The sequence below is a fragment of the Ascaphus truei genome, chromosome 3 (genome assembly GCF_040206685.1).
Source record: "Ascaphus truei isolate aAscTru1 chromosome 3, aAscTru1.hap1, whole genome shotgun sequence".
NCBI classification, from domain to species: domain Eukaryota; kingdom Metazoa; phylum Chordata; class Amphibia; order Anura; family Ascaphidae; genus Ascaphus; species Ascaphus truei.
In genome coordinates this window covers 353,208,087-353,233,863 of record NC_134485.1, presented here as the reverse complement: position 1 = coordinate 353,233,863, position 25,777 = coordinate 353,208,087, and the positions used below count along the sequence as shown (strand labels likewise).

Below are 25,777 nucleotides of genomic sequence, written 5' to 3'. Positions count from 1 at the left end.
CGAAGATTGTTCTTCCTTCAATGATCCAGTGGAGAAGCGTGTTGACAATATACTACACTGGGAATGTCCATAAAGCCAGTGTATCCACAGTGATGATCTGGATCCTCGATTTGGAAGACCGAATTGAATCAGTAACTTCCAGGCAGAATCTTACGAGACTTTTCTAACCTAATAGATGCCATTTATTTCTTGCATCTGGCAGTGAGGTCCTAGGCTTTCGCAATAATTGAGTGGAAATTGCTCCGGGTGCAAAAACACCAAGTTGCTCTCCTGTGTTTATGCATATTTACATTACCTGATGCCTGAACAGCAGCTCAGTCAGATCTCCACTCCTCAGACGCATGGTCAGAGCCCCCCTCCGCTCCTCAGCTGCTCCACTCTTCATCCTCCGTCAGACTCCCCCCCCCCCCCCCCCACTCATCCTCAGGGGGCTATTGCCGTGTGCGGATGGACAGGTTATTTTTAGTGTGGGGGGTTTATGTAGTGTGTGTGGGTATTGCAGTTTGCGTGTAGGATTTTGTGTGTGGCAGGGTTATTGTAGTGTGCATGTATGTGGTTATTCCAACTTGTGTATTGTGGTGGGAAGGTACTGTATTATAAAGGGGGATTGTATGTGTGTGGCATGGGTGGGGGAAAACTAATGTGAGGAGAGGATTGAGGGAGCTGGATTGAGCGTTTAAAGGGAGGGTTACTGAGTGATAGCGGAGGGGGGAGTGAGGGAGAGGGGGTAGAGAAATAGGTGTGGTGTAAAAGAGGGGGGCTCGCAGGGCAGCCAACACGCGGCAGAGGGGGGCCCGTGCATGTCTAGCTACGCCACTGGGCAGGTGTTTAAAAAAAAAAACTGGGGTGGGCGACAAACCATCCCAGTGACAATTCGGGGAATGTGGGTCAATGTGGCCATTGAGCAGGTCGATGCTGTTATTCTTTCTGTTCCCCCACGTTATTAGGGGCTGTGTTAAGCCTCAAAACAAATCAATCACTTTTTGAAAATTCATCATTTCTAAATGGAGTCTTTAAAGGCAGTCATGTCGGCAGTACAGCAATGTTATTACTTTGAATCGATCACTCTAAGACTTATCTACATATACCGATTTGCCAGGCTCATCACAAATTCTTTAATTTTTGTCTAGGAGACGAGACTTTTTCAGTTCAAGGCCCTGCTGTTCAGGTTCGCAACAGCACCTCAAACATTTACCAAAGTAATGATGGTAATTGCAGCAAAGCTTAAACAAGACAAAATATTTGTCCTTCCGTATCTATTTGATTGGCTAATCAAGGCTAACTCTTAACACCTGGCACAACTTCATGTCCAGCTAGTCCACAAAGTAGAAGACTACAGGTGGATCATAAATCAAAAAAGGTTCATTATGGTTCCTGCTCAAATTATTCAGTTTCTTGGGGTCCTTACCCCTATTAAGTAAACAACATTGGAAAAGTTTACTTTTTCCTAAAGTCCATCCTGACTACAATTTGTGCCTCGGGTCTCATAGATGTGGTTCCATGAGCCAGATTCCATCTCGGATGGCTACATGTCTTGGTGGAATTTTTATTTTATTTATTTATTTAGAAAAATGTTTAGCCAGGAGGTAATACATTGAGAGTTACCTCTCGTTTCCAAGTATGTCCTGGGCACAGTGTTATAAAAAAATACATGGTTTCTTTAAAGAACAGGGGTTATACAGTCAAATCACGGACAGATAGAGTTGGAAAAATGGGTACAGGGGCTAAAAGGCTTGTGGGTTTTAGATTGCAATAGAGCAGCTTAAACATCACTTTTACATCAGCAAACGGCTCACACCGTTCAGCTGCGCCAAGGGCGCTGCGCCAAGGGCTGTGCGCCTTTGGGGCAACGCAGATGCACACTGGGGTGGGTGGCTGAGAAGCAATGCAGCTGTGAACAAAAGCTCTTTGTGTCCTCATGGCTCATTAACATTCCAGTGGGTGGGGTTGGCGTTTCACAGAGAACAAGCAAATGTTAACCCTTAGCACGCTGGTCCTTTGCAGAGGGGTGCTGCTCTTGGGGAGCCCCATCAGGCTGTGCGCCTTTGGGGCAACACAAATTGTCCTCTTTGGCGCTGGTCTCCAATTATTAATTGTGTGCAGTGCAATACATATTGAAAAATATAAATAGAGAAAAACAGTGTAAAATATCAGTGTTCTTGTTGTTACTTAGACGTTTATACACCAGTAAACATTAGTAGATAGTCCAATACCAGAATTCAGTGTTGTGTTTTTTTTTTTTGTTGTTTTTTTTATAAATCGCCTTGATGGTATAGTAAAGGATATAATACACCCTTATTGATCCTCTTTATCACACCTTAACCCTTCTGTATTACACAGTGCAGTTAATGACATTGGTGCTCAGTATTGAAACAGACTCACTCTGTTGCAAATTGATAGGATTCATGGCTCCTTGTGTCACTGTCAGTTGGTGTTGGGCATACAATTATTCCATCAGTGACATGGAAATAGAAAGAGAAAGCAACATAGTACAGATGTACTAAAACAATTTATTAAAACGCATAAAACAGACATCTGGAGAGCCACTCGCACATTCTCCATTCTTTTGCGCGTTGTGTACACTTTAGTATGCTAATGGACCCTCAGGATTTTGGCAAGTTGGTCCTCTGCAGCACTCTTTGATCGCAGGTGCCCACACGTAGTCTTGGAATTAGGCAGTGACGTCTGCGTCCTCCCCTCACCACTTCCTGGTTTAACTGAACTCCGCCTGGCGTCGTGATGTGTCACGTTCTCGTGCTTGCGGCGGCTGCTGGCAGGCTGGCTGTTCGAGTACACCACGCCTGCTAGTGCTATCCCAGTCAGTCCTCTGATCTCTGGCGCATTTTGCGACTCAGCTGGTCCCCGCAGGTCAATGTACAAGAGCAAATGTAGATGAATGTTCACCCTATTCGTTTGGTGAGCCACTGGCTCATTTCCTCAGGGGTATACAATCGCAACGTGGTTTCAGCTAAATCCTATAAATATTGAGTCATGGTGATTTGTTGTGATATGATGTATTTAATTTAAAATGATCAATTTGCAGACAATAACAAGACAAACATCTAACATTGGAGATCTAGAGTTGGTACAAATATTAGCTGTCAGTATGTTATTAATAATCAAAGACTGCGTTGTTGGATAGATATTATGGGAGTCATACCAATCCTCCTCTGTATGTAGTTGAGTAGTCTCCTAATATAGTGTGGAGCGTACCTAACTCTGGGTGTGGTTATACAAAACCAGCTTTCTACTTCCGAGTGGGATGTGAATAATGTTGTAATTTCTCAGATATTTCAAATAAGAGTACTATATCGAAGATTGTGTAATGTAAATGACTCATTGTCAATAAATAAACATGACTACACAATAAACGTCATAGATAATGAAATAATGTTTAGCATTCACTTACTGTAATTGTGTAGAAGTGAAAGGCATCTGGTAAATGTATGGTAGCGGGGGGAAATATATTCATGTTGCACCTGTTCCCCCTAGAGGTTGCCAGGTGGCGTCTCCAAAAATACTGGACACAATGTTGAAAGGGGCGACGTGCCACACACACACACACACACCTCCATGCTCTCTCCTCCTTGGCCCCATCCCCAGGCTCCTGACACCACCTCATTGGCTGCTGCTGGGTAATGCAGTCAATCGGGATGGAGGAAGTTGGCCAACTTCCTAGAAACCAACCCGCCTCTCCATGCTTTGGGAAATCCCGCTGGCCCTCCAAGCCGATCAGGTCACTGTGAGAGAGGAAATACCGTAATGTCCAGTATTACCTCCCCCTTTTTTTTAATTTTTTTTTTTTACTGCAGTGTCTAAATACAGGACAGTCTGGTTCACCGGACACCTGCCAACCCTAGTCCCACCACCCCCCCTAAGGGAGATGTGGCAGCTACCTGGTATGCTGTTAGCTCACCTGGGGTCTTATAGGTTGTCTGACGACTCTGCTGGTGGTGTATGGGAGCAGCAACAGGACAGGATTTTCCTTCTTAGACTGGTGGTGCGCCTCCCTTCCCATGATTATCCTGGCAGAGGCAGGATTGGTCCCCACAGGCACATAACTCTCCAAGACACAGAGACTCATGATGGTACAACTGGTCTTTGAGGAGGAATAATTTCCCTGGAGCAGACCCAAGGAGCTTGAGGCCCCAAGAGTCCCTCCTCCGTTCCTTCACCCTCTGACGGGGCAAAGGGAATCACTCCTACTCCACTGAGGGAGGGAAGACACACACACAAACACACACACAATTTGGTGGAGTGCCAGCTTTTATACCTGGGGGAGTTGCTTGTAACCCTGCCCCATAACACCATCTGCATGTGACCCAGTCAGTACCCATCCAAGGTATGAAACTCCAATCTGCCGGTAGACCTGCTCCTGGATATGGCAACACTGTAACCATCCAGTTTGCAACTGCAGGCTGGGCCCTGTGCAGGAGACTAACCCCAACACTGCCTGTTGCTATCAGGACTTGGTGTTGAGGCCAGGGGCACTAGGCTACGTCCACAATTAGGAAGCCAGTGTGGAGTAACTGGCATAATTACATGGAAATAAATAAATCAGTGGAACAGAAGCAGAAAAATATTGCAAAAGACACTTGTCCGACGTCTCGAATATCAACAGTACAGCATTGTCTGAGAATCCGTACTGAGCTGTAAAGTACTAGGATAGTTGCATGCAATTTATGCAGCCTGTTTGCTGCTGCGACTCCACTTGCAATGACTGTAAAAACGCATAAATCCCCAAAAATCAATCAAATGTTTAATAAAGAAATGAGTCTATAATAGGTTGTAAATTCTCTTCAGTCAAAACCCTCAGCTATTCTGCACGAAACAGTGTGCAACTGCATATACAGTGTCACTGTCTATGTAGTGCACGATCATAGGCAGCATATCATTCACTTGTCATATAATTGACGTATCGTGTCTGACAGATGCATAGCAAAAGGAGTCCATCTATAACTATGCGCATCCAGTAAATAGCCCTCCATAAAGTTGTATTAATGAAAACTCCAGATACCTGTTACAACCGCTGCCTAACATGGCTTCTTCGGGGGCTGAGTAGACTTCCACAATATGTATTTGTCTGCAGTTTTTTATGCAAGTACATACTGACACAGCTAATATTTGTACAAACACCAGATTTCCATTAATTTTAGATGTTTGTATAGTTAATGTCTGCAAACAACTTTAATTATTTGTAATACGTTTTTTTAAATTGTTTGTGAGCAATTTGGAATTACTTCTGTTTCTTCAATTAGTAATTCTGTATGACTACCCTGTAATACCAAGGCATATCTAAGGAAGAATTTTTTTTCCCCCCATGTTATATTCATTTGACCATTAAAGTCTGTGTTATGCAAACAATTTCAGGATTAGGTAGGTTGTTTTATAAATACGGTGTAATCTTGTATGCTGTTGAACACACTGCTTTTATACTGAACATTACACAAACAGAAATGACTGCATTGTTTCAGGCCTTAATTAAGTATGTGTTTTTGTGCAGATGGAGAGGTTTATTCTTGGGGACATAATGGATATAGTCAACTTGGTAACTGCACTACAAGTCAGGGTGCAGCTCCCATTCAGGTCTGCATGGATCTGCTTTCAAAGAAAGTGACACAAGTGTCGTGTGGTTACCATCATTCCATGGCTTTAACATCAGAAGGCGAGGTAAGACATTTGTTTCATCGTTACAAATAATGCAAAATTTACTTAAAATAGATTTTTATTTTATTTATTTTTTGAGCCAATTGTGATGTATTTAAAGTCTTCTAGTATAACTTGGAGTGCCCATCAGGCTCTCCATCTACCACTATGAAGGTCAGACTTTTTTTATTGCCCATTACAAACTTGGCTCTAATAACATGGCTCACATTCAAACGATAAAATATGGAAATAAAACTACACCAGTTTATGGCACAATTATAAACTAACTCCATCCAATCGTGCTTCCTTTTGCAAAAAATAAATATATATATATATATATATATATATATATATATATATATATATATATATATATATATATAAATATATATATATATATATATATCATAATACTGAGTTAAGTTATGGTGAGTAAAAAAAGTGACAAAAACCCTCCACAGGAAAGCAAATATGCAAATACAACTGTATGCTCATCTGCATGTCTTAGGCAGGTCTGCAACCCCGCCTTTCCCCATTATCACCCAGCATACAGCACTTCCACTGCAGCAAGGGATTCTGGGAAATGACATGCAAATGAGCACACAGTGTCACTTTTTGCCTCAATAACCATTTTTAACATGGTTCCCTATAGGCTTAAGCTTGCTGCATGGTCACAGCTTTGAGCACAGCCAGGGTTAAGGTGCATACCCAGAAAACCACCCACAGACCGCTGTTTCGAACTTGATGGGTCTCATCAGTGTGGGGTTGATTTTAACTACATTTCCCAGAATCCCTTACTGCAGTGGAAGTGCTGTATGCTGGGTGATAATGGGGAAAGGCGGGGTTGCAGACCTGCCTAAGACATACAGATGAGCATACAGTTGTATTTGCATATCCATATATATATATATTTTTTTTTATATTTGCTATTATTATTATAGGTTTTTTTTTCTTCTATTTAAGAGAAAGTGTCTAACTTACAGTAAGTAGTAAGAGACAGAGGTAGGAGTTTCGTATATAAATAGTTCCGTGTATGTTCTGTCTGACTTATTTCAACACTTACAGTATGGGCTGTGTTTAAAATGAAGTAGAAAAATACAACGCATTATACTGTCGTTTGCATGAATAGTTGTGTGGTTCATGTTTTGCATGCATGCTCATTTTTAGTCCATTCACTACCGGAAAGGCCAGCAAGATATTGCGTTGCTCTAGTAGCAAGGGAGTTAATAGCTGTTCTCTATAAAACCATTCTTGTGCATACTATTCGAGGAGTTCTTGGTAAAAATGCTTTATTTAGCAGTTACTGTATGACGCCAACCCGCATAAAAATGTAACCCGTAGATATTGGTGCATGTTTGTTTTTTTTATGCTGGCTTATGGTGATAACGGCATGGCCAGGAGGCATTAGGATTCAAGACTGCAAGCTTCTGTATCTTCCCCTTTCTCAAATGTTTGATAAAAACAAATTCAAAAGCACCCAAGCAGTCTAAAAAAAAAAAAAAAAAAAATCTTATTTAATTGAAATACTAAATATTAAAAACCTCCAGGAAATGGTCACCTTATCTATTTCGCAACACGGCATGCTGCTTCGTCGGAAGTCTTGGTTATTCATGTTAACTACTATACTATCAACTTACTGTAGATCTGGCAAACTATCACAAATATAACAATATACAAGATAAACTACTGTGATTGTAGCAGTACAAGATAAAACATATGTATATTTATACATGTATACAAAATGCCTCTACTCTTCAGCAATAGTTAGTGAGGCGCAACAAGGAAAAATGTAGTGATTTTTCTGCAAGGTATGACAAAATGAAAGGGGTCCTGCTTTTTTCTTCCTGAACAGAGTATATGTATGTTCCCATCGGAGGGAGTGGCTATAAGAGCATTTGATAACCACCCCTTCAGTGCAGACGTAATACAGTATGATCGTATGGTGCGAATATGCGGCCATTTCCTAGGAGATAGTTTGCAGCCTAAAGTGAATTGTAGGGAACTTGGTATCTGCAGTGTTGCTGTGATGCCTTTCATTTACTGGCCAGTAATTTTGGTGAAATAAGGGTTTTTGCATAGACTAATGACTGGCACAAGTTTCTAAGGAAATGCATAGAACATGGTTTGCTACAAGATTTAAAAAATACAAATGTAGGTGACACACTCAAATCCTCCAAATTGCTAAATACCTGTACTTAAGTGGAGGTGCTCCATGTTGTAGGGAATATCATGTGATGTAGTGTACCAAGAAACATCAGGCATTGCTCCTAATTGCAGACTTGACATAATTGTGCCACATCTGCAGTAGTTGTCAGATATCCAATAAGGACCTTTATCAGGTTGAAATGAGGCATAAAAAGATGTGATAACTTGTTTTTTATTTTTGTTTTTTTTTGTTTAGGTTTATGCTTGGGGCTATAATAACTGTGGTCAGGTTGGCTCAGGTACCACAGCAAACCAAGTGGCTCCTCGCAAAGTGTGCAATTCCTTGCAGAACAAGCTAGTGGTATCCATCACTTCTGGTCAGACCTGTTCCATGGCCATAACAGACAATGGACATGTAAGTTCCATACTATGTGCTGGCAACAGGTCAGTGTTTTCAGCTACACATTTAAAAAACAAATACTTATAAATAATTATAAAATTTGAATTCGTAATTAATGGTTAATGTGTAGCTTTCAACAAAAGATGTGAGAAAAATAAACATACATATGTAACCCATGTTATTGTAACACGTGGTGCAAGCCTGCTGGTGAAACGACGCAATAGTCCTGCCTTTTCCTCGTGCGCGGCTGATTTAAAACAACGGATAGAAAAAAAACAACCTCAGAGCTATACCCACAGTAAGTGAATTTAAATAACTTGAGAACCTGTGGGGAAAAACAATAATAACATGAATTAACGTATATTGTGTGGTACATGGTATTTTTACCACCTCTGAAGTCCTGCAGCCTTGAGGTCACATGGATTGTCCAAATCTTTCTACTTGTCTTGGTGGAAAATTGTCCTCTTTGGTGCTGGAAAAGAATGCACACAATGCGCACCAGGGATTAGAATAAGTAAAAATATATATTTATTCAAACAGAATGAAAAGGGAGCATCAACTGAGGGGATCCAACCCCACCTCAGTATACACACACATTTGCTCAAAATAATTCCCAAACAAAATCATGAGTGGATCTATCTAACTACGAAGCACGTAGTGTGAAACGCGTAGAGGTTACGACAGGTCACTCTGCGCGTAATGCTGCTAGGCTGAGGCGGCACTTGCAGGAAGTCCGTGCGGTGGTAACATTTCTGCGGTGGCGTGGTCCGGACCCCTTACGTTCACCAGCGGGACCCGTTCGGCACTTAAGTGTAAGTTTCCGCCTCCCCCTTTCAGACTTATGTTTAGCCTTGCTACTAGCATTATCTGGGTTACTATAATCCACGATTTTGAGCATTCATGTCCTTTTTTTTTTATTCATTTGTAATTATAGTGTTTAGATCTATTCTAATAGTTAGATCCACATGTGTGTGTGTGTGTGTGTGTGTGTACATACACACTGAGGTGGGGTTGGATCCCCTCAGTTGATGCTCCCTTTTCATTCTGTTTTAAAATATATATATTTTTATTTATTCTAATCCCTGGTGCGCATTGTGTGCATTCTTTTCTTGTTTTCACAAGGTGTCCCCTATCCTAGGTGTTACCTTGTTATAGGAGTTAGTTGGGGAGACGCTCCACATATATGCTGCAAGGGAATTAGTGCTTCCAGCAAACTACACATCTGCAGCACAAGCGCTGAATTTCTCATTTCTATCCTCTTTGTTGCTGGTCTACAATTATTAGTGTGCAGTGCAATAAATAATTGAGAAATTAAAAAAAAGACAGTGTAAAATATCAGACACTAATCCCGTTTTCACTTAGATGTTCATACTGTATAACAATAAACATTGGTAGACAGAAGAGTCCAATAACAGAATTCAGTGGTTTTTAAATCGCATTGATGGTATAATAAAGGATATAATACACCCTTAAATGTGAAAATCCTTTATCAAACCTTAACCCTTCTGTATTTCACACTGCAGTTAATGACTAGTGCTCATGTATAAGAACAGGCTCACACCAATGTTGCAAATTGATTGGATTCTGGGCTCCTTGTGTAGCCGTCAGTTGTAGGTGGACATACAATGGTTACATCAGTGACATGGAAATAGGAAGAGAAAGCAACATAGTACAGATGTACTAAAACAATTTATTAAAACGCATAAAACAGACACCTGGGTGCCACTCACATTCTCCCTTTTGCACGTTGTGTACAATTTAGTACAGTAATGGGCACTCAGGATTGGGATAAGTTGGTCCTCTACAGTTTTCCTTGATCGCAGGCAACCACACGTTTTGGAATTGGGTAGTGGCGTCCTCACCACTTCCAGGTTCGACTGAGCTCCGCCTGGCGTCGTGATGTCACACGTTCCCATGCTTATGTCAGCTGCTGGTTGCTGCCCGTGCGGGTACTCCACGCCTCCTAGCGCTATCCCGTAGTCGGTCCTTTGATCTCCGGCTCCCTCTGCGACTCAGCTGGTCCCTGCAGGTCAACATATAAGAGCAAATTATTTATTTATAAAATATTTTACCAGGAAGTAATACATTGAGAGTTACCTCTCGTTTTCAAGTATGTCCTGTGCACAGAGTAAAACAAAATAATACATGGTTACAAATACAGTTACATAAATGAACAAGGTATACATTATGTACAAGACATTGCATGCACAGTTAAAGAAAATATATATTATGAGCGTATGAAACAGTTACAGACCAGATTAAAGTGTGAGACAGCCTTAGATTTGAAATAACTTAAGCTGGTGGTGGATATGAGAGCCTCTGGTAGGTTGTTCCAGTTTTGGGGTGCACGGAAGGAGAAGGAGGAACGTCCGGATACTTTGTTGAGTCTTGTTGAGTCTTGGGACCATGAATAGTCTTTTGGAGTCTGATCTCAGGTGATAGGTACTGCATGTGGTAGGGGTGAGGAGCTTGTTCAGGTAGCTGGGTAGCTTGCCCAGAAAGTATTTGAGGGTGAGACAGGAAAGGTGAACTTTGCGCCTAGACTCTAGTGATGACCAATCTAGTTCTTTGAGCATTTCGCAGTGATGTGTGTTGTAGTTGCATTGGAGAACAAAACGACAAATTGAATTGTAGAGGGTGTCAAGTTTGCTAAGGTGGGTTTGAGGAGCCGAGCCATATACTATGTCTCCATAGTCAATAATTGGCATTAGCATCTGCTGTGCAATACGCTTTCTGACCAGGAGACTTAGGGAGGATTTGTTCCTGTAAAGTACCCCTAGTTTGGCTTGTCAGGGTATCAATGTGCATCCCGAATGTTAAGTGGGAGTCAAACCATAAGCCCAGGTATTTAAAACTAGTGACAGGTGTTAGGGTGGTTTTAGCGTTGGTTCTAATCAGGAGCTCAGTCACTGGAAGCTTTACAAATTTAGTCTTGGTCCCAAATACCATTGTTACCGTCTTGTCAGTGTTTAAAAACAGTTTGTTTTGGGAAATCCAGTTTTCGAGTCCCAAAAAGTCAGACTGAAGTATGTGTTGAAGGTCAGAGAGGCTATGGCTGTGTGCATACAGGATTGTGTCATCTGCATACATGTGTATTGAGGCTTCCTTACAAGCTGTGGGAAGATCATTAATGAACACTGAGAAGAGTAGGGGCCCCAGAACAGAGCCTTGCGGGACATCACAGGTGATTTCCAGGGGGTTGGAGTTAGAGCCTGAGATGGACACATGTTGGGATCTTCCTTATAGGTAGGACTGAAACCAGTTTAAAGCATGTTTCCCTATTCCAGAGCTCTGGAGTTTGTTAAGCAGGATAACATGATCAACTGTGTCAAAAGCCTTTGCAAAATCTAGGAATACTGCACCAGTGAGTTGTCCCCGTTCCATTCCGCACTGGATTTCATTGCAAACCTTTAGCAGGGTAGTTACGGTGGAGTGTTTGGGACGAAACCCAGACTGGAATTGGCTAGGGAAATTTATCTTGGTGTAGAAATCGCTTAATTGGGAGTGGACACATTTTTCCATAACTTTGGATAGAATTGGGAGAAGTGAGATTGGCCTGTAGTTTGAGACAGTGTTTTTGTCCCCACTTTTGAAGATTGGGACAACTCTGGCAGTTTTCCAGGTCTTAGGGATATGGCCTGCAGACAGGATAGAGTTGACTATGGACGCAATTGGTTTGGCAATGGCTGGGGCACCAAGTCGTAGGAACCTAGATTGTAGTAAGTCGGGTCCACATTGGCTGCTTAGTTTTAGTTTGAGGAGCGCTTGTGTAATCTCCTCTTCAGATACTGGGCTAAATTGAAAATTGTGGGCAGTGTTGGGAGGGGGTGGGACTATAGGGGTACTCCCAGGATGAGATTCAGGTTTGGGGTTTGTGCTGCGTTTCGCTAATAAGTTAGTGGCACACCCCACAAAGTAATCATTGAATGCATTTGCAATGTCAGTGGGGTTTGTCAGAGTAATATCCCCCTTAGTGATATTACTTGGTTGTTGATGGTTAGGAGCCTGGAATATATTGTTGATAACCTTCCAGAAGTTAGCTGGGTTTGATGTATTTTGGTGGAGATTGTCAGAGTAATATTGTGCTTTTGCATACCTTGTTTGCCTTGTGCACACGTTCCGCAGGCATCTGTAGTGATTGAGATCCTTGGTAGTGCCAGTTACTTTGTAGCTTTTCCACAAGGCATCCCTGAACTGGTAGAGTGCTATAAGGTCAGGTGTAACCCATGGAAGGTGGGCCCCCCTGTACCCTTATTTTGCGTAGTGGAGCATGGGTATCGCAGAGTTTTAAGAACTCGGATTGGAAATAGTCGAGCGCAGAGTCAGGGTCGGGAATTAAATCGATTCTGTGCCAAGGGCAGTTGGTAAGGTCATCCAGAAACTGTTGTGGGTTAAAGTTTTTAAATGTTCTAGTGAGGAGAACTTTAGGGCTTGAATGGGGCGGTTTAATTTTCCTTACACAGTACACTATTGCATGGTCACTGAAAATATCAGGAAGGATGCCAGAGGATTGGATTCTGCTGGGGTTTGAGGAGAGAATCCAGTCTAGCAAGGAATGGTTATGCGACTTCAGGTTTATTGGTGTGGGTTGGGAAATGAGTTGCGATAGGTTAAGTGACTTGAGTTGTATCTGGATTTTGTGGTTTTTAGGGTCAAGCCAATTGAAGTTGAAATCCCCTAGAACTAGCAGCTCACTCTTCTCATTCAGAGAGGAAATGGAGCCAACAAATTGGGTGATATCAGTCAAGGATTGTAGAGGGGCTTTAGGGGGGCGGTAGATGCCAGCAAGCAAGATGGGCTTAGAAAAGGGGAGGCAGATTTTGCCAACTAGAGTTTCAAAAGAGGGTGGACTTGGTGGGCAATGTAACAGTGTAAATTGTAAGGTGTCTGCAATATAAAATAACACCCCTCCTCCTCTCTTTGACCTATCTCTCCTAAAAATGGAGTATCCCTGAATGGCGATATTTGCATCAGGGGTTTTAGAGGATAGCCATGTTTCTGTAAGAACGATGGCTTTGGGTTTATGCATAAGGCACCATGCCCTTAGTTCATCCAGTTTGGGCAGCAGGCTCCGGATGTTTATATGGGCGACAGATAGCCCTTTTTGGAATTTAAAGGTGGAATTCTCAGGGGTATGGGACAGAGCTGAAATGGGAGGACCTGGGTTAGTTTCAATATCACCTGCTAGAGAGAGTAATAGTATGAGTAGAAAATTGGGTAGTTGTTTGCAAGTTGTAAATTTGTGGTGTTTTCCATTAGAGTGAGCAGTGGTTGGTGTGCTGGTTTTTAGAGTTCTCCACCAACATTCAGTAGATAGTGCAAGGCTTTTGAGTAGTCCAGGGTGTATGGTGATGTTGGGTGTGGGCAAGGATGGAGGAGTTTGTAGTGGATAGAGGGAGTAACATCTCCATGAGGCCAGGAGAAAGAAAAAAGTTAGAAGACATAGCAGGTTCATGATGCCAGGGGTAGGCAGTGCTGCAAGGAGCTGTTGTGAGCAGAGTGAGTGTGAGCAGACTAAACAGCAGGGGTGGGCCTGTACCTTGTCAAGTGTTTTGCTGCATTGCAATGCTAGGGTCAATTCAGGGTTTCAGTGTTTTGTGCAGTCAGTTTTGGGAGAGGCTGCAGTGAAGGAAGTTGTAAAGCAAATGTAGGAGAATGTTCACCGTACGCTATACCCCTGAGGAAGTGAGCCATAGAGTCAAACGCGTAGGGTGAACATTCTCCTACATTTGCTTTTGTACATAGACCTGACTGCTGCACAAGGATCCCTGAATCCTATCAATTTGCAACATAGGTGCGAGTCTGTTCAAATTCAGGAGCACTATTGTCATTAACTGCAGTGTGAAATACAGAAGGGTTAAGGTGGGATAAAGAGGATCTTCACATTTTAAGGGTGTAATTATATCCTTTATTATACCATCAAGGTGATTTAAAAACCACTGAATTCTGGTATTGGACTCTTCTGTCTACAAATGTTTCCATTATATAAACGTCTAAGTGAAAACGGAATTACTGTCTGATATTTTACACTGTTTATTTCTCTTTTTATGATTTAAAACAATGGCTGCTTCAACTGGCGCGTTGTGTATATAGTCCACTACAGCGCCACGGGTTGTAATAACGTTGGCTACATCTGGGCATTCCTGATTGGGAAGAATATTTTGTCCAAATCACAGGTTAGTGCAGCATAATGGACGCCATTTACCTCTAGCATGATTGTTGTATAGACTAGAATGGGCTCTGCAGTGACATTCAGACTCTCGCCCGATTTATCTCTCGAACTGGTATCCATTTTGAGTTCTCCATCTCCACAGTGCAGTCTTCACAATTGGCTTCTCAAAATGTTGGAGCTGTGAGAATAAGACCAGTCATGAGGAACCATGAAGGCCTGTGGAGAGTATCGGACAGTAATGCAGTGTGTAAGGAGACAATCTGGCAATAGAGATCTTCCTTTCCTCCCATGTCTGTTCTCTGTGGAGAGGGGTGTTTGTATCTAAACTGCTTGATTCTGTCACTGTATATCTGGAAATGTGGAATGTTTGTAATGTGGTGGTTTTCCTTTTTCGCTCTAAGGTTTATGGCTGGGGGTATAATGGCTCAGGTCAGCTAGGAGTGGGAAGTACTGGAAACCAACTCACGCCTTGCCGAATGGTGTTATTACATTCAGAATGTGTAATTCAGGTAAGCTTGTGGAACTGTTTTTATATACTTCTAAGGTTTAACATATTACAACTAACAAATGTAGTACGTGATGATTTAAAAATATATATATACGTTTTTCAGTTTTATACATTGACTGTCCACATGTCCATCAAGACAGAATAGAGGTGGCTGATTAGTTGCAGCTACAGTAGCTCCATTTCACTTCTAACATAATCTGTGTTTGCATCCTTAAAGTAGGCATTGTGGGTTTTTAAAACCTTTTCATTTATGTCCCCTCTGAGTGGTCCCAAGAGTACTCCCTATGCAGACATAATCCATTGTGATTGATTATTATCTTTTATAGTGTATTCTGCAGTGTAATATGGGAGGGAGATGAATAAACAGAGTACATGTAAATTGAGATAAACTGTCCAATAGGAAAGAAGGTCCATGCTTGCAGAAGATGTATAGGAGTAAGTTTGCAGCCTCAATGTACAGTATGTGTGTGGTTGTCCCGGGGGGGAGTGGGTCGTCGGGTGTCCCCACCAAACATTGAAATGTTTGCAAAATCGGCAAAAATTTTGCTACAACTTTTGACACCTAAATTGTTTGATTCCTTTCACTTTCATAAGTGACAAAATGGCAGCCCTTCAGCTATTTAAAAAAATGTTTTTTTACCTTTTTATGTTATATAATTTAAAAAGCAAACTTAATCCGATTTAATCGAAATATGCATTGCCCTTTTAAGTGTTAAGCAAACTTGTGAAATTTTTGTATCAAAGAAACATTTTCACTTCACTAAAAAGGGTGACATTTGTAAAGTTCGGCATATGAAAAGGTTACACATCTCTACATTGCAGTAAGAACGGATGTTTTGCTGCATATATAGCACAATATCCAATATATGATGAATGTAGATACTTTTTAGTTTCATGTGTTTAAGAAGAGAAACTCGAACTCCAAACAGTGTGGATTTCATGCAATTGGGATCACCTGAAAAAGACACTAATGCATTTAAGTATCTGACACAGCTGGCCAAAGAATCTGACAACTTTGGTGCATTTCCCCTAAACACAATGGAACATCTGTTATTTCACTCAACAGTTTCTTCACTCAACAGTTTCTTGTTTCCATACATTTTATGTATATTACTAAATGTTTGTGTGGTTGTCCCATGGCTGTGGGCACCAAAAGGCTAGGTCCCACCATCTAGCTGAGATGGCACCTGAAAGATTTGGGCTTACTTGACTGCCCTGGCACTCAATTCAGGGGAGTCCTTGGCGCCCCTCTCCCTCTGAAGCACTGACAGTCACACTTCAGAGTTGCCCTGGATGGATGGGGGTGTATTTCTCGTGGCAGCTGTATGGCGTGGATTAGGCCGTTCCCTCATCATGGTGATAGTGCTTGTTCAGTGTTCCCCTCCGATCTGCCGCTTGCATTTATAGCGCGGTCCTTCCCCCTCTGCGGCATGTGAAGCGACGTCACATGATTGGAGCAGAAGTATTTAGACAGCAAGCCTGACTTCTACACTGCTGCCCTGCCTTTCCCTTGGACACGCCCAAAGTTATTTCTGTAGTGCATACTGCCTCAATACAATGCTGTCACCAAGTCTGAGGTAAGGCCCATGAGTTGTGTAAAGGTTTATTTCTCTATCGTACCCATGACAGTGCACACATGGTGAGTTCACTTCTCCAAATTCGGGGTAGACAGTCCTAACTTATAGACCTCAGAGTTCAGAACTAAATAACCTTTGTTATTTTCGGTCCTACCACTCTGTAGCAAGTTTGCTCCCTCAGATGCCTCATACAGATGTACTAAAGGAGGCCCAGCATACTTCCTTAATTTCTAGCTTGGGATCTGAATATTTCTTTGATGCTTTACTGAATGTTCCCTATGAGCCACCATTGCATTTGTCAGATAAATGGCTGACTTTGAAAGAGGTGTTTCTTACGTCCATTACCTCAGCCAGAAGAATTGGTGAACTTCAAGCTTTATCCTGCAGATCACCATATTTCAGAATACATAAGATTATCAAGCGCACAATATTACAATTTAATCCTAAAGTGGTATCATACTTTCATATGAATCCATAAATATTTGACTTCATTTTGTCCCAATCCCAAAGGGGAAAAAGCTTCACTATCTGGATGTGGTTAGGACACTTTCATTATGGTAACCATATGGAGAATTATAGAATATCTCAGAAATTATTTATACTTCGCTTTGGAAAGAGGAGAGTCATGCTGCCTCAGTATCTTCTATAGCAAGATGGATTAAACTTTGTATCGGAGAGCTTACAAGAAAAAAAGAGTGGTGTGGATAGCGCTAAAAACTAATCGAAACAAATATATTAGTGATTGTAAGGACAACAGTGTGAATATTAAATTAATTAATAAACAAGGCTGCCAGGAACATCTAACCCAAACACAGTTAGTGAGACACAGAAAAAAACAGATACAGACCGGCGCCTTATAGTCCAATTGGATGGTAAATAAAGTCCAATAGATGGCTTGAAATGTCCAATAATTGGTGTTCTAGTCCAGTGGACAGCAGATTCCTCAGCAGCAGAAGTAATATGCCATGCAGGGAAGACAAGAGAACAAAATCATAGTGTAACACAGTTGGTTAAAACTTAACATATATAGACATACACAGACAAACACAAACAACACTTAAACAACACTAAACAATAGGCTGACTAATATTAATGATTTTAATGAACACAGTAAAATCCAGCACACTGGTGACGAGCGGATTCGGGTTCCGGTGTTTTAAAACCGGAATCCTACTTACAGCAAGACCACAGGATACAGGCAAATGGATATTGAATCGATCATCTGTCGGTAGATGCTTGTGAGCTTGTGAGTCCTGCAGGTCACTCCTCGTGCTGATGCCGAAAATGGCGACTCTGCCTCCTACTCCACAAGACGCCTTCCGTTTTCGCCCGGAACTGCGTCACAGCGGGCGGGACAGGGATACCGGATCGCACTCCAAATGCCAGCTCCTTAAGATCTCAACTCCAGAAACTGCTGCAAGGCTCCGCTCCTCTCTCAGTGATGCTGGTAATAAACTCTCAAAGGCCCAACGCGTTTCGTGCGCATGCGCACTTCTTCAGGGGATAATGAGCACAGTTCATGACGGCTTGATATACAGACAAAGCGCTCACCATTGGCTCAAAAAGACGTCACTCAAAACAAATTGGTGTTAGCCCTAATTGGTGTCACATTCTGTCAATCATGTCCTGTGTAAAAGGCAGCCTTAACACACAAATATAACTACATAAACACAACAAACATATATACATAAAAACATATATCATTTCAATCATGTTACTAAATATACCTATTACATCTTATTCTAACAGACTGAACTACACATCCTAAATTAATGATGTAATCTTATTCCACATTGATGTAGCACACTCTGCACACAAATGGCTTTGGGAATTGCAGCAGCTATTATGAATTTAAATACCCATTATATTAGAATGTTTAAAATTTATGATGTTAAAAATTAATTAAAAAACTATCGATTAATTTATCTAAAAATGTATACTCATAATTTATTTAAAAAAGGTTTAAAAAGGTCTTTTAAGAATCATTTAAGAAAAACACCTAGATCAAAATCAATGTTGAGACCGTTAGGTGAGAGTGTTTTTAATTCATAGATCCAGTAGGCTTCACGCCTACTGATCTGTTTAAGTAAATTCCCTCCTCTCCAATGTGTTTGTACGGTTTCTATGGCTTGACATTTTAAACCCATCGGATTCTTATTATGATGAATTTTGAAATGATGTGAAACACTGTGTGTATCTAAACCTCTTTTCATGTTATAAATGTGTTCATACACTCTTCTCTTATAACATCTTCCTGTTCTGTCTACATATTGTAGGCCACAGGGGCACTGTAACAAATAGATGACAAATGAAGTGTCACAATTGATATATGTTTTTATAGTGTATATTTTTTCTGTAACATTTGATTTAAAGGTATCGGTGCTTCTACTAAATGAACAGGCCATACATTTGGTGCATTTAAAAAAACCCTTTCTTTTGCTATTTATTTTTAATTTTGTATTTTCCAATGGGCAACTTGGTGCTAGACGCATTTTAATATTTGGTGCTTTTGTAAAAATGATTTTAGGTTTTTCGGGGAGACATTTAGATAAAGTTGTATCACACAAGAGCATATGCCAGTGTTTGTTAAAAATCTGGCGTATTTTTGGCGCCATCTCATTATACTGGGTTATAAATGAAACTTCAGTGTTTTTATTTGATGTATTTTTATCTTTGTATTCCAGTAATGTATCCCTCTCAATTTCTTCCACCTGAATGGATGCTGCCTCAAGTAAATGTTCTGGGTAACTTCTATCGCGGAATTTATTTTTAAGCTCATTCGCCTGAAGCTCAAACTCCCCAGGATTTGAGCAGTTGCGCTTCAGGCGTGTGAGCTGACCCTTTGGGATATTCCGGATCCAGCTAGGATTGTGCTGGCTGTCTGCCCTTAAATAGTTATTAGCCTGGACAGACTTAAAGAATGTTTTAGTTTCTATTTTATTGTTACTAATATACATTTGGAGGTCTAGAAACTCTATATGTTCCTTGTGGTGGTTAAAGGTAAATTTCAAATCCCTGTCATTGGAGTTTAAGTATATAAAAAATGTCTCCAACTGTATCTGGCTGCCAGACCAAACAAATATAACGTCATCTATGAAACGGCGCCAGAGCACCAGGTATGCCCCGAGAGGACAGTTGTTCCAAATGTAATCTTCTTCCCAACTGTCCATAAAAAGGTTGGCATAACTCGGGGCAAACCTCGTGCCCATCGCCGTTCCACAGACCTGTTTGAAAAATTGTGAATTAAACTGAAAGTGGTTATGCGTTAAAATAAATTTAATACTATCTACCAAAATTTTTTTTAGTGCTGTTGGTGTGGTGTTATCCGATTCTAACCTGCGTGCAATGGCCTGACATCCTTTCACATGATTAATGGTGGTATACAATGATGTCACGTCTGCTGTTACCCATGTATATTCGGGTTTCCACTCCAGGTCTCTTAGTAACTGGAGGACATGTGTGGTATCACGCAAGTAGGATCGGATCTGTTGAACCAAGGGTTGAAGGTGGTGATCTATAAATAAAGATAAATTTGAAGTGAGTGACCCTATACCTGAAATGATAGGCCTACCAGGGGGGTTCGTGATACTCTTGTGTATTTTAGGGATGAAATAGAAAATGGGAGTGCGCGAAAATTGTGTGTTTAAAAACTCTAACTCTTGTTGTGTTATTGCTCCACTTTCCAAACCATTATCTAGCATACTAGTTAACTCAATCTCAAATTGGTTCAAAGGATTACTGGCAAGGGGGAGGTATGTGGCTGTATCTCCAAGAAGTCGCATTGACTCCCTGAGATAATAATCAATATCCATCACCACTATACCCCCCCCTTTGTCAGCAGGTTTTATAACTATTTCCTTATTTGCTTCCAGTTGTTGTAGAGCTGCTTTTTCTTGAACATTTAAATTATCTTTATGTATTTTATAAGCCCTACTGGATTCTTCCAATTCTCTGGTTACTATCTCTATAAATGAGTTCACCAGGTGACCCTGCGCAAATTTGGGGTAAAATGTAGATTTAACTTTAAAATTAGTGCACGATTTATTATCCTCAACACTGAAAGCTTTCTGATCTAGCTGATGGGTTACTGCATCTTTCAAAAAATATTTTTTGAGTGCCAATTTGCGTGCAAACTTATGAACATCAATATGGAGGTTGAAACTGTTAGGGCCACATATTGGCGCAAAAGTGAGGCCCTTACCTAACACTTTCTTTTCCACGGGTGTAAGGGTGTGTCGACTGAGATTGAAGATGTTTAAATAGGCATTATTGGCACCTAACCTATTTCTATTAGTACCTCCTCTTCTCCCTCTGGTGCGTTTTTTCTTTTTTTGTGATTCGTGGGAGGCGGAAGTTCTACACTGGGATTCCTTATTTCTATTTGAGGAAAGATATGTTCTCTTTCCTTCCTCCATTCTAAAAAAGAGAAGTCTTTACTGTCGGTGTCGGTAGGGGGGTGTATGATGCACTATCAGGTTCACTCTCTGATTCAATTTCTGATAGCACATGATATTTATTGTTAGTCAAAATGACATCATGTTTAGGTGCTATCTGTGCGTCATACATCTCCTTAGCTTTTTTTTGTCTAAGGTATTGGTTGGTATCATGTTGTGGTAATACCCTCTGTGGCTGGGGGATGGGAACAGGAATAGGTATAAGGGGAAGAGTATGTGGTTTTCTAGATCTAGTTGAATTATTATTCGGAATGGGGTTTCCCCTATCCGTCCTCATCCTCTTAGTCCCTACAGATGGATTACTATTCCTCTGTTCTTGTTTTTTAATCTGTTCCTCTTTACTCTTTTTATTCCAGGTTCTCTGTCGACCTGTATCGTAGTCATTTTTATCCCTAAAAAACTTACTCTGTTTGGTGCCCACTATCTCTAGTTCAATTTGATCAAGTCTTTTTTTGACCGTAGGCTCCATATCTAAAAGTTCTTTATTAGTAAGGTAAGGGTCCAATTTTATTTTTAGATTTTCAATCTCAGTGTCTAATTCAATCAGTGTCTTCTTACGCTGATGTATTAATGTTTTCATCAGCGCAAATGAACACTGATCTAAAATGTCGTTCCATTCCTGCATAAATGGCACATTATTTGTGTCAAATGTTGGTACCTTTTGGACACGAAGTCCACGTGGGATTCTATGATTTTCTAAGTACTTACTTAGAGTGGTAACCTCCCACCACTGTCTGCTCTCAGTGACTAGTGTTTTTTCTAATTCAACCATAATTGGATGAAAGTCTGCCACCTTGGGCTCCACTAAAGGGACAGTATGGGGGTCTTTAAAAATCAGATCCACATTGATGTTTCTACGGGATCTTGCGTGAAATAATGTACTCATATTGAATATATAGTGATTACCAAAAACGTGATATAAACTATATTAAGATAAATATGAATGTGATTATATAAATATAATAATAAATATTATAAATTTAAAGCAGCTACACCTGTGATGGAAAAAACAGTACAAGAAAAAAAGAGTGGTGTGGATAGCGCTAAAAACTAATCGAAACAAATATATTAGTGATTGTAAGGACAACAGTGTGAATATTAAATTAATTAATAAACAAGGCTGCCAGGAACATCTAACCCAAACACAGTTAGTGAGAACTCATTTATAGAGATAGTAACCAGAGAATTGGAAGAATCCAGTAGGGCTTATAAAATACATAAAGATAATTTAAATGTTCAAGAAAAAGCAGCTCTACAACAACTGGAAGCAAATAAGGAAATAGTTATAAAACCTGCTGACAAAGGGGGGGGTATAGTGGTGATGGATATTGATTATTATCTCAGGGAGTCAATGCGACTTCTTGGAGATACAGCCACATACCTCCCCCTTGCCAGTAATCCTTTGAACCAATTTGAGATTGAGTTAACTAGTATGCTAGATAATGGTTTGGAAAGTGGAGCAATAACACAACAAGAGTTAGAGTTTTTAAACACACAATTTTCGCGCACTCCCATTTTCTATTTCATCCCTAAAATACACAAGAGTATCACGAACCCCCCTGGTAGGCCTATCATTTCAGGTATAGGGTCACTCACTTCAAATTTATCTTTATTTATAGATCACCACCTTCAACCCTTGGTTCAACAGATCCGATCCTACTTGCGTGATACCACACATGTCCTCCAGTTACTAAGAGACCTGGAGTGGAAACCCGAATATACATGGGTAACAGCAGACGTGACATCATTGTATACCACCATTAATCATGTGAAAGGATGTCAGGCCATTGCACGCAGGTTAGAATCGGATAACACCACACCAACAGCACTAAAAAAAATTTTGGTAGATAGTATTAAATTTATTTTAACGCATAACCACTTTCAGTTTAATTCACAATTTTTCAAACAGGTCTGTGGAACGGCGATGGGCACGAGGTTTGCCCCGAGTTATGCCAACCTTTTTATGGACAGTTGGGAAGAAGATTACATTTGGAACAACTGTCCTCTCGGGGCATACCTGGTGCTCTGGCGCCGTTTCATAGATGACGTTATATTTGTTTGGTCTGGCAGCCAGATACAGTTGGAGACATTTTTTATATACTTAAACTCCAATGACAGGGATTTGAAATTTACCTTTAACCACCACAAGGAACATATAGAGTTTCTAGACCTCCAAATGTATATTAGTAACAATAAAATAGAAACTAAAACATTCTTTAAGTCTGTCCAGGCTAATAACTATTTAAGGGCAGACAGCCAGCACAATCCTAGCTGGATCCGGAATATCCCAAAGGGTCAGCTCACACGCCTGAAGCGCAACTGCTCAAATCCTGGGGAGTTTGAGCTTCAGGCGAATGAGCTTAAAAATAAATTCCGCGATAGAAGTTACCCAGAACATTTACTTGAGGCAGCATCCATTCAGGTGGAAGAAATTGAGAGGGATACATTACTGGAATACAAAGATAAAAATACATCAAATAAAAACACTGAAGTTTCATTTATAACCCAGTATAATGAGATGGCGCCAAAAATACGCCAGATTTTTAACAAACACTGGCATATGCTCTTGTGTGATACAACTTTATCTAAATGTCTCCCCGAAAAACCTAAAATCATTTTTACAAAAGCACCAAATATTAAAATGCGTCTAGCACCAAGTTGCCCATTGGAAAATACAAAATTAAAAATAAATAGCAAAAGAAAGGTTTTTTTTAAATGCACCAAATGTATGGCCTGTTCATTTAGTAGAAGCACCGATACCTTTAAATCAAATGTTACAGAAAAAATATACACTATAAAAACATATATCAATTGTGACACTTCATTTGTCATCTATTTGTTACAGTGCCCCTGTGGCCTACAATATGTAGACAGAACAGGAAGATGTTATAAGAGAAGAGTGTATGAACACATTTATAACATGAAAAGAGGTTTAGATACACACAGTGTTTCACATCATTTCAAAATTCATCATAATAAGAATCCGATGGGTTTAAAATGTCAAGCCATAGAAACCGTACAAACACATTGGAGAGGAGGGAATTTACTTAAACAGATCAGTAGGCGTGAAGCCTACTGGATCTATGAATTAAAAACACTCTCACCTAACGGTCTCAACATTGATTTTGATCTAGGTGTTTTTCTTAAATGATTCTTAAAAGACCTTTTTAAACCTTTTTTAAATAAATTATGAGTATACATTTTTAGATAAATTAATCGATAGTTTTTTAATTAATTTTTAACATCATAAATTTTAAACATTCTAATATAATGGGTATTTAAATTCATAATAGCTGCTGCAATTCCCAAAGCCATTTGTGTGCAGAGTGTGCTACATCAATGTGGAATAAGATTACATCATTAATTTAGGATGTGTAGTTCAGTCTGTTAGAATAAGATGTAATAGGTATATTTAGTAACATGATTGAAATGATATATGTTTTTATGTATATATGTTTGTTGTGTTTATGTAGTTATATTTGTGTGTTAAGGCTGCCTTTTACACAGGACATGATTGACAGAATGTGACACCAATTAGGGCTAACACCAATTTGTTTTGAGTGACATCTTTTTGAGCCAATGGTGAGCGCTTTGTCTGTATATCAAGCCGTCATGAACTGTGCTCATTATCCCCTGAAGAAGTGCGCATGCGCACGAAACGCGTTGGGCCTTTGAGAGTTTATTACCAGCATCACTGAGAGAGGAGCGGAGCCTTGCAGCAGTTTCTGGAGTTGAGATCTTAAGGAGCTGGCATTTGGAGTGCGATCCGGTATCCCTGTCCCGCCTGCTGTGACGCAGTTCCGGGCGAAAACGGAAGGCGTCTTGTGGAGTAGGAGGCAGAGTCGCCATTTTCGGCATCAGCACGAGGAGTGACCTGCAGGACTCACAAGCTCACAAGCATCTACCGAAAGATGATCGATTCAATATCCATTTGCCTGTATCCTGTGGACTTGCTGTAAGTAGGATTCCGGTTTTAAAACACCGGAACCCGAATCCGCTCGTCACCAGTGTGCTGGATTTTACTGTGTTCATTAAAATCATTAATATTAGTCAGCCTATTGTTTAGTGTTGTTTAAGTGTTTGTGTTTGTCTGTGTATGTCTATATATGTTAAGTTTTAACCAACTGTGTTACACTATGATTTTGTTCTCTTGTCTTCCCTGCATGGCATATTACTTCTGCTGCTGAGGAATCTGCTGTCCACTGGACTAGAACACCAATTATTGGACATTTCAAGCCATCTATTGGACTTTATTTACCATCCAATTGGACTATAAGGCGCCGGTCTGTATCTGTTTTTTTCGGAGAGCTTACAAGGCAAAACAATTGGTGTGCGCATTCTTCAAGAGCCATGGCAACGTCATTGGCTAAAAGAGCACAAGCCTCTTCTGAAGATCTTTGCAGGGCAGCAACATTGGCTTCCCAAAATAAATTTGAAGGCACTATAAGTTGGCCATATTTCCCTCCAGTGGGAGCAATGTTCTGCATGCAGTGATTCCAGATCACTCCCACCCTAGTTAGGGGGGGATACTTGAGTACACCCCCATTTGTGTGCACTGTCATGGGGGATGACTGAGAAAAGGGAGATTTGCCGCTATTTTCCTCTGAATCCCTCCATGACCGTGCACTATCCCATCTCGAAGAGGAATTATGGGAAATTAAGATTGTTTGTTCTGACATAAGGGTTTGTTTGGATACCTATGTAGCTTGTCTAGACGTGTAATCAACTAAGGTGTTAGGTTCTTATGTCGTGTTTTTTTTTTTAAGTTGGAATAATTGTTCTACCCCACTGTCATGGTGGCACTCAAGAAAAATAACGGTAATGAAATGTTCACTGAATATGGTCATTGCAGCAGTAGAACCAGGAAACCGGATG

At 40.5% G+C, this 25,777-nt stretch overlaps 1 protein-coding gene across 2 annotated transcripts in view; it reads left to right on the top strand.

Moving 5' to 3' along the window:
• RCBTB1 (RCC1 and BTB domain containing protein 1) overlaps positions 1–25,777 on the top strand; it is a 59,664-nt gene that overhangs the window by 16,710 nt on the left and 17,177 nt on the right. For both annotated transcript variants that reach the window (XM_075591943.1, XM_075591944.1), the window contains 3 exons: positions 5,504–5,670; positions 8,048–8,206; positions 14,765–14,872. In XM_075591943.1, the coding sequence (XP_075448058.1) occupies positions 5,504–5,670; positions 8,048–8,206; positions 14,765–14,872 (434 nt within the window). The remainder of the gene's footprint in view (positions 1–5,503; positions 5,671–8,047; positions 8,207–14,764; positions 14,873–25,777) is intronic.